The 9,658-nt window shown below is 42.9% G+C and overlaps 1 protein-coding gene across 1 annotated transcript; it reads left to right on the forward strand.

Annotated features, from left to right (window-relative positions):
- The first annotated feature begins 8,403 nt into the window (after window positions 1–8,403).
- On the forward strand, window positions 8,404–9,296 carry TAS2R16 (taste 2 receptor member 16). The gene is given in 4 exon segments (XM_060155991.1): window positions 8,404–8,420; window positions 8,422–8,939; window positions 8,942–9,043; window positions 9,046–9,296. Coding segments are annotated over 4 exon segments (888 nt in total).
- Window positions 9,297–9,658: the final 362 nt, after the last annotated feature.

The following is a 9,658-nucleotide window of genomic DNA, read 5'->3' on the forward strand; positions in this document are numbered from 1 at the left end:
TTTAACTTTTAAAGAAACCGCCAAACTGTTTTCCAAGTGTCCCAGCATTTCACATTTCCACCAATAATATAGATGAGCTCCAATTTCTCCATATTACTGCCAGCACTGGATCTGGTCAGTCAGCTAAAGATGAAACCTTCCAGCTTTCATATGCCTGAAAAAGTATTTATCTGACCTGAATTCCTGAAAGATATTTTTGTGGTTATAGAATTTAAGGTTGAAAGTTTAAAATTTTTCTTTCAGTGTACTAAAATTTTGCCCCACTACCTTCTGGCTTTCATTGTTTCCTACAAGAAGTCTTCTATCATACTTATTTTTCTTCTGTATCTAATGCATCTTTGTTCTCTGGCTACTTATAAGATTTTCTCATTAGCGTTGGTTTCAAGTAATTTTGTTATTATATGCTTTGGCATAATTTTCTTCGTGTTTCTTGTGTTTGGAGTTTATTGAGATTCTTGGATCCGTAAGTTTAATTTTCATGAATTTGGAAATTTTTCCAACCATTCTTTTTTTAAATAGATTTTATTTTTTTTAGAGTTTTAGGTTTCACAGCAAAATTGAACGCAGAGCACACAGAGTTCCCACATACCTCCTGTCACCCCACCATCAACATCCTGCTCCAGAGTAATACATTTGTTATAATCGGTGAATCTACACTGACACATTATTGCCACCACCCAAAGTCCATAGGTTATATCAAGGTTGACTTTTGGTGATGTATATTCCCTGGGTTTTGCCAAATGTACAGTGACATGTATCTACCATTACAGTATCATATGGAATAGTTTCATAGCCCTAAAAGTCCTCCATACTCCCCCAACTCCTGATAACCACTGATCTTCCATAATTCTGCCTTTTTCAGAATGCCATACAATTGGAATTATAGACTATGTAGGTTTTTCAAATTAATTTCTTTCACTTAGTAATATTCATTGAAGGTTCCTTGATTTATTTCATGACTTTATAGCTCATTTATTTTTAGCAGTGAATAATATTTCATTGTTTGGATGTATTACGCTTTATTTTTCTACAGAGACTACCTTATTTTTTTTTAACATATCTTCAAATGTTTCTCTGTTCCTTCCCTTCTCCCCCATCTCATCCCCTTCAGGGACGCCAGTTGCATGTATATTAGGCTACTTGAAGCTGTTCTACAGCTGTGTCCCCTCCCCCTCCCCCTCCCCTCCCCTTCCTCTCCCTCTCCCCCTCCCCTCCCCCTTCCTCTCCCTCTCCCCCTCCCCCTCCCCCTCCCTGGCTTACCATTTTTTCTGTCTGAGTTTGGTTTCATATACATTCTATTGTTATTTCTTCAAGTTCACTGATCTTTTCATCTGCAGAGTCTAGTTTGTTATTTTTTCCAGCCTTATTGAGACATTATAAACATATACTTAAGTTTAAGGCGTACAACATGATGATTTGATACATATACATATTGCAAAATGATTACCATAATAAGGTTAGTCAACACCTCCATCCCTCACATAATCACCATTCTTTCTGTGGTGATAACATTTAAGATCTACTCTCTTAACAACTTTCAAGTATGTTAGATCCCCAGAACTTATCCATCTTATAGCTGGAATTTTATCTCCTTTGACCAACAAAACCCCATTTTCCTCACCCCTCAGTCCCTGGCAACCACCATTTTATCCTTGTTTCTATGAATTTGGCTTTTTTAGATTTCACATATGTTATACCGTATTTGTCTTTCTCTATTTCACCACTAGTGAAATCTTTAGCAACCAGGCTACCATACTGAGGTAGGGACAATCTGTGCCCTAAATAACCCTCATATTGAGGTCCTCTTTGCCTGCTGGGATATGAGTTTGTCAGTCCAAACCCCATCTGATCACCTGTTTCTCAGACCACTCCTGGTATCACTTATGTTTGTTCAGACTTCCAAAAAGCAGATACCAAAATAGTATTAGATATGCAAGAGATTTATCGGAGAAATGTGTGAAAAAAAAAGGAGGATGAAGCTGGAGAAGATAAAGATAGACTCCAGACTGAGATGAGATTTGACCTCTATGAAGGGGTGGAGGGAAGCAAGAGGGTCAGGTAGGAAGATTCCTGAGCTGCAGTGCAGTTTTAAGAAAGTCCCGGCCTGAATGAAGAGTGTTCTTGAGTCAAAGTCGCAGTTGATGAGTCCCCCATCTCACGGGAATGAATCAGCCTTATTCCTCCTTCTACCTCTGCCATGCTTAGTCATTAGGTGAGCCCAGCCCATGGGAAGCATGGCTCTTATTGCAAATGTGGTTCTGGATCCAGAAGCTTGGCTCACCAATTACATTCCCAGCAGCAGACAATCTGAGCAGCACATTTTCATAGCCACAGCCGCCACAGCTCCTTGCTGACTAGTCCATGCAAATACTGCCCTCTAGAGTTCTGCAAAGCATAACCCCGCGACGTCTTTGTCTCCTAAATACTGCACAAACTCGCCTCTGTCTTTAAATTCCAATATTTCCATCGCTTCCTCACTCTCAACTCACGGAGCCTTGTTTCCCACCTCACTGAAAAACACGCGTAAGAAAGGAACTTCTACATGTTATCACCACGTGTATGCTTCTTTCCCTCCTGCTACTAAGGGAAAAAAATCCTTGCATGCAGCAAAGGCCAACTCCTCTACTTGACTAAGCCCTACCATCTCTTGCTTACTAAAGACAACGCTCCCAGAAGTTAGTTTCCCCTCTCTCTCTCTCTCCTGCATCATCAGTTTCCCCTCCTATACTAGATCATTTGCACCATACAAAAACATGCTGTTACTTATCTTTTAAAAATGTATTTATTTATGTGTATGAAGGTTTGGGGGAAGGTGACTGGCCCTAGACTAGCAGGATAGTCACATGTGGTTTATCCTTGAGAAATTGTTTTCAAACTCCAGGGACATAGTCCCTGCAGAGCCTTTCTTGCCTCTACAAATAGGGTTTAGGCAGCCCATGAACAACTCCAAATTCTGAGATGGGACAAAGACCAGGAGGTTTGAGAATGCTTGTCCTCTCTCTCTTCAATTCTTATTCCTTTTTTCTTCATCTTCATCTCTTTCTATCTTGCTGTTTGCACTTTCCCTGTTGTTTTTTTCCTATGCAAATGCTTTGGTGGTACAGAGGTATCCAAGTCATCCCTTGGATGCACAGAGTGCACAGAGTGGGCACCACTGTGTGCACCCAGCACTGGCTGATGAGTTACTGACCTTGTAGTTGAGAAACATACAGAAGGTAACCAAGTGAAGATTTCTCACAGCTCTTCCATAGCCAACCTCTCACTCCCCATCACCACATATTTTTAGTAAAGATTTATTCCAAAATCCCTCTTTGCAACATCTGAAAATTTTATTCTGCCCCAAAACTACAACAAAGAAATTTTCATAGTAGGACATCATTTATTAAAAACAAAACCAAAGATCTCACTTCTTTTATATGTTTAGAAAGTCTCAGCTTGGGCCAAAGTTGGGCCTTCCATTAGAGACTGATAAATCTATTTAAACTGGAGCTTCCTGAGGAGTGGCCACAGGGTAGCCTGTACGTACAAGGACCTGAGTCCTCCCCAGGCTAGAAGGAACCAGATACGACGTGTTTCAATCAATGATTTTCAAACTGAATCAAGCATCAAATTCACCTAGAAGCCTGGTTAAAATTCAGATTGTTGGGTCTCACTCCCAGAATCTCTGATTCAGTAGGTGTGAGTAGGGCTCAAGAATCTGCATTTCTAACTATTCTCCAGGAGAAGCTGATGCTGTTAATCCAGAGGAATCACAGCTTTAGACACCGCAAGAGAGGAGTGTCTCTGAGGGTGGTGTTTATCATTCAATTGCCTTAACCCCACCCAACCTCATGGACTTGTGCTATGTCCTAGGGAGAGACACAAAGCAAAGAAAACATCTCTGACGCTCTGGAGTGTGTTTGTGGCCTTATTTTTCCCCCCTCTCATTGAATATAACAGGAGAGGAGGAGTGTTATTCTCCTCCATGTTACCTCAGATCACCAGAGGCTCTGCACCTTGAGTGTTGAAACGTTCTAAGGCAGCAGGGCCAGTGCCTGGGAAGAGTGATGAAAACAGAGGCAGTGCTGAATGGAGTTCTGTCTGTCACCTGAATCACAGTTGTTTTGCTGTTGATGGTGGGGATGGTCTTTAACTCCTTTTGGCCAGAATTTTGCCTAAGGCCTTTGGATAGCATCATTTTAGTATTAAATTATAGTTCTTGTATTTTCTACAATTTGTAATTTGCCAACTGAGGGGGTATATGCTCCCAGGGTTTCAGTAATGTGTACATTCAATAAATTGGAGACTAAACAAATTAATGCTATGATTCTTAAAGAATGAGATAAAAAGCAAGAAAAAAATGAACTTGCTTCAGGCTGCACAGGTTGATGGCAGAATTAAAAATGGAAGAGAGAATGAGTTTGGATCCTGTGCTTGGACCACATTAGTTACTATTAGATATTCTTTTCAAATGCTGACCCTTTGGGAGCCATTGCCACATGAAAAAGATCGATTCTGACTGTTACAGAATTCCAGTAACACAAGGAAGAAAATGTGTTTGGCTAATTGGGAAACATCTGATTCCACTATTTTTTGGTCAAATTTGGGATTGGTTTAACAAGGGTCAAAGGCAAAACTCCACGACAAGCCTGTGGGGAAAGAGTTCTATTTTTCAGGAAAGGGAATTATAAAGGGGAAGGCAGGTAAACAAAGTGTGTTCTTCATTTTAAGGTGAGGATGAAATTATTTTTCCCACAACCTTCAAGGATGAATGCCATCTTCCTCCACAGAACAAATATAACGTGAAAAATGAGACTAAGCACAGACTGAAAAGAAGCTTCCTGTGCATTACCTGGCTCGTGACTCTGATCTGTTCCATTGTATCATCTCCTTCTCTGGCTCTCACCCTCCTGCCTCCTCTTATAAAGACCTTTGTAATTACATTGGGCCCACCCAGGTTTTCCAGGATAATCTCCCCACTCAAGGTCGTTAATCACAACTGCACAGTCCCTTTTGCCACATACGGTAACATATTCACAGGTTTGGGGCATTAGGATGTCAATATTCTGGAAGGGGGACATTAACGATGTAAATAAACTACCACGTTATATTAACAATTGTTGAAGTCACATTGTTGAGTTCATATTGTACTAACTTGGGGTCCATTTGCCAGCCCCACTGGTCCAAACACTGATCAATAAATGCACATTCACAGCAGTGCAGATCATGGGAACCACTCTCCACAATGTCACATATGATGTATAAGAACTTATAATCACCATTTGTCTCATTCAGTTTTGAAGCATTTGTTCAAATTAAATGCCCAAGCCACAAGTTTTTCCCTAAAAAACTGTCAATTTGGGCACACTTATATTTTAGCATCTTTGTCAATTTCAAGTATTTGAATGACATAAGAGTATAATCACATGTGTGCATTTCTCTATTATACTAGGAGGCTAGCTTTATGATTTTCAAGGCCCTTACACTTGTGATATAGTAGGACACATGGTCTGCTCTCCTTGTACTCATCATTCATTCAACAGCTATTTTCTAAGTACCTACTAGGGGCTGTTGTGTTCTAGTTGCTGAATCAAGCGACCCCAGAGATTGCTCTGCAGGATTCACAGGCCCACACAAGAAAAGAGCCAGCCTTTGAACTCCTAACCCCAGGGAATATCAACCACCAGTTAGGGACTCACTTCATATGTCTCACATTCAAACTTTCACAAAGAGAATCTGGGTTATTCGATTGGTCACTATCATTATGGAGAGTGCCCCTGTGGAGTGCAGCAGAGCCAGGCCTTGAGGGTTCTCAGAATGAGGCAGTGAATACTGGAGGCAACATGCCTAGTGTATCCAGGACAAAAGGCAGGTGTTAATGCTATTATTGTATATTTCACGTCATATCATTTCTTATTTTTCTCCCTTTTTTTTTTTTTTTTGCGGTACACAGGCCTCTCACTGCTGTGGCCTCTCCCGTTGCGGAGCACAGGCTCCGGACGCGCAGGCTCAGCGGCCATGGCTCACGGGCCCAGCCGCTCCGCGGCATGTGGGATCTTCCCGGACCGGGGCACGAACCCACGTCCCCTGCATCTGCAGGCGGACTCTCTACCACTGCGCCACCAGGGAAGCCCTCTTTCTCCCTTCTTATACCTGGATACATCTCAACCAATTCACCTTTTAATTGAAAACTAAAAGGTGCCATCTTCCTTTTAAAATGTCCTGATTCTTGCATTTTGTTGAGAATGCAGATCAGATGCTTTCTAATATTCTGTTTCCTAGTGTAATTTTTAAGTGTGGTTTACCTTTGCACCGTGAGTTCAGTGGTTTCTTGTTTTACTTTCAAGGGTTCTATGACTTTCACTTTGTCTCCCTCATCAACTGGTAATTATCAGAATTATCCTCTCAATTTTGAAGGCACTAATTAAATATTTGGTGTCTATCTGGTATAGCTTTCCAGAACCAATTTCCTGAATTCATTTTCTGGTCTGCATACATAGCTCTGGATTCCTAAATACTGAGTTATTTAGAAGTCATGTGCAGTTTGTCCCTTGTCTAAACCAGCATTGAAAGTCTACAAAATCACACGCGTCCTACTTATAGGGATCTTTGTGTCTCCGAGGCTTTCAATCACCATCTTCATATTCCAAGGTACCACACACCACCACGCATTCACTTCCACACCAGTGACATTGGATACTTGGAACTGTGGTCCCAGAATCGAGACAGAAAGAGGGCTTGCTTCAAGAGGGTGCTATTGTAGTTGTTTGGGCAACTGCACGTCAAATTTGCCTCTAGTGAGATTACAAAGAATAGAAGGACTACGGGTTAAGCTTCCAAGTTTCCTCAAACAGCTCAGAGTGTGAATACTCAGCTGCTTCCCCACAGACATCTGGCTGCTCAGCTCGGCCTCAGGGCCTATGGGGTGGAGCTGTGAGCAGCAAGAGCACAGACGGGATGGTGCAGCCCAGGCCAGGCTACACAGCTGGACAGGGAAGCAGCTGCCAAGTGCCTATCCTTAGCAGGTGCCTGACGGATCCGCCCATTCCACATCCACTAGGGTCAGACTTGCTTGTGAGCCCTCATAAGACACTTCCGGAAATACCTAGTGGGAACTTGACAGAGGGCTACAACTTTACAGAACCAGATTACAGCAGGGCCAGGGACATCGAAGTTACCATCAACAGCGATTACCTTTGTCTCCACAGGCTGGTTAGAGAAGGGAAAGCTTGAAGACAATAATACATAAACAAATCAAGAGAGCAAGGCTTCTACGCTTCTCTATTCAGTAGACCTCATGCTTCAAAATGGTTTTACTAGTGGTAAGAGGGCCCTCTTTCAATTCATCTTGAGCAATGGGAGCAGTGACAAACAGAGCCTCGCCATGTAAGGGGTAAAAAAATGGTGATGATAATGGAACAAGAACATTTCCCAAACATATATAAAGCATGAGCTCAAGGCACAGGAATCGGCAGAACAACAGCCAGGGAGGCCACACCTCAATTGTAGGGAGAGTACTGGGGGCACCGTGCAGTGATTTCTCTGAGTTGAGAAATTCAATGGGCAGTAAAGAAAGTGGCCCGTCTAGGATGAGGATACTTGAAGGTCTCAGCTTCCAGCAATTTTGTGGGTGGAATCTCAAAGCAAAGATTTTCTTTATTGTTTTTTCTATGCATTCAAACTTTGATTGTAGCATCCACGCCCAGCTGCTGTAGAAGCTGGGGACACACGGTTTCTGAAGTTGACATTGTTACAGCACTCAATGAGCAGAAATGTTACCCAGGATGTGAATGGACAGCGAAGGATTTATCTATCCTGTGGTTCAAACTTTAGGTTAAAAGACTGAGGATATTCTATTTAAAAGATGGGGAAATAAGCTAAAGACACCTCAGGCAGATAAAGAAGAAATAAACAGCATGGTTATGAAATACAGATGCTTTTTTTTTTTTGCGGTACGCGGGCCTCTCACTGTTGTGGCCTCTCCCGTTGCGGAGCACAGGCTCCGGACGCGCAGGCTCAGCGGCCATGGCTCACGGGCCCAGCCACTCCACAGCATGTGGGATCTTCCCGGACCGGGGCACGAACCCGTGTCCTGCATCGGCAGGCGGACTCTCAACCACTGCGCCACCAGGGAAGCCCTAGGGATGCTTTTTATGGGAATAATCAAATCACCTCAGGAGCAAGAATCCACACTCAAACCACATTTCCCTGCATCCAGGCCTGATAACAAACCAGCAGGCAAAGCATAAGCAAATCCTGCAGATAGGAAAATGGGAAAGTCAAAAATAAGCCCAGAAAAATTTGCATCCAGAGGGAGATATTTTCTTGTGTGAAACACTAGTGGGGCCAGGAATCTGGTCCCTACCTGGAAATTGTTGCAGAGATTCTGAGTCTGTGCCCAGGAAGTTTCTTTGGAATAGAAGGATGATAACCATCCAACTGTGTCTTCTTCATGATCATCTATATGCTCAAGCTCTTGACAATAATTATGCAGAGCAGCTTAACTGTTGTAGTGCTGGGCACAGAGTGGGTAAGTTTCCAAAGGCTGTCACCTGTGGAAATGATTCTCACCGGCCTGGGTGTCTGCTGCTTCTGTCAACTGTGGTCATCAATGCTGTACAACTTTTGCTCCCACTTCTACCCTAGTTACGAATTTTGGTACTTCAGTATCGTCTGGGAATTTACTAACATTCTTTCATTCTGGTTGACCAGCATGTTTGCTGTCTTCTACTGTGTGAAAGTCTCCTTCAGCCACCTCATCTTCTGGCTGAAGTGGAGAATTGTGAGGTTGGTTCCTTGGCTGTTGCTGGGTTCTCTGCTGACTTCTTGTGTGTCTATCATCTTTGCAGCTGTTGGGCATTACAGCAAGATTCAACTAATCTCCATGAGGCATTTCCCTAGAAACAGCACCATGACTGAGAGACTTGAGATATTCCTGTGGGATTCTTCCATGTGTCACAAGTGGTTGTGTTGATTATTCCTTTCCTCCTGTTCCTGGCCTCCACCGTCTTGCTCATGGCCTTATTATTCCAACATCTGAGGCAGATGAAAGATCATCACACCAGCCACTCTCCAGCCTGGAAGCTCACTCTACTGCCCTGAGGTCTCTTGCTGTCTTCCTCATTTTCTTCACCTCTTATTTTCTGACCCTACTAATCTCCATGTGGGGTGTCCTTTTTAATAAGGGGTCCTGGTTCTGGGCCTGGGAAGCTATCATCTGTGCTCTAGTCTCTATTCATTTGACTTCACGGATGCTGAGCAGCCCTAAACTGAAAAGGGTTTTAAAGGTAAAGTGCTGGGACCTAGAGGCTGCCTGAGGCACAGGGGACAAGAAGACCCCTGGGCAAATGGGTGTTTGCACTGATACAACTAATATCAATAACCTAACCTGCAGGACTCTTGACAATCCCCTGTGTGATGGTGACGCACCATAAATGCAAGCCTCAATCTCTTTCCCTACAGCCATCTATCTCCAACAAGCAATCCCTTCTCTATTCTATGCCACTCCTTTCTTTTCCTTTCCACAGTCCCCAGGTTGGCCCCAACTTTCTCATGACATCTCCATCTCTCCTTAGTCCTCTCTACCTCTGAAATCTTTCTCCCAGTATATTCAACACAAGAGACCCAAAGTCACGGTATCTGCATTTTGTTTTTATTTGACCCATTCTATGACTGCCAA

This window comes from Lagenorhynchus albirostris, chromosome 8, assembly GCF_949774975.1.
Source record: "Lagenorhynchus albirostris chromosome 8, mLagAlb1.1, whole genome shotgun sequence".
NCBI classification, from domain to species: Eukaryota; Metazoa; Chordata; class Mammalia; order Artiodactyla; family Delphinidae; genus Lagenorhynchus; species Lagenorhynchus albirostris.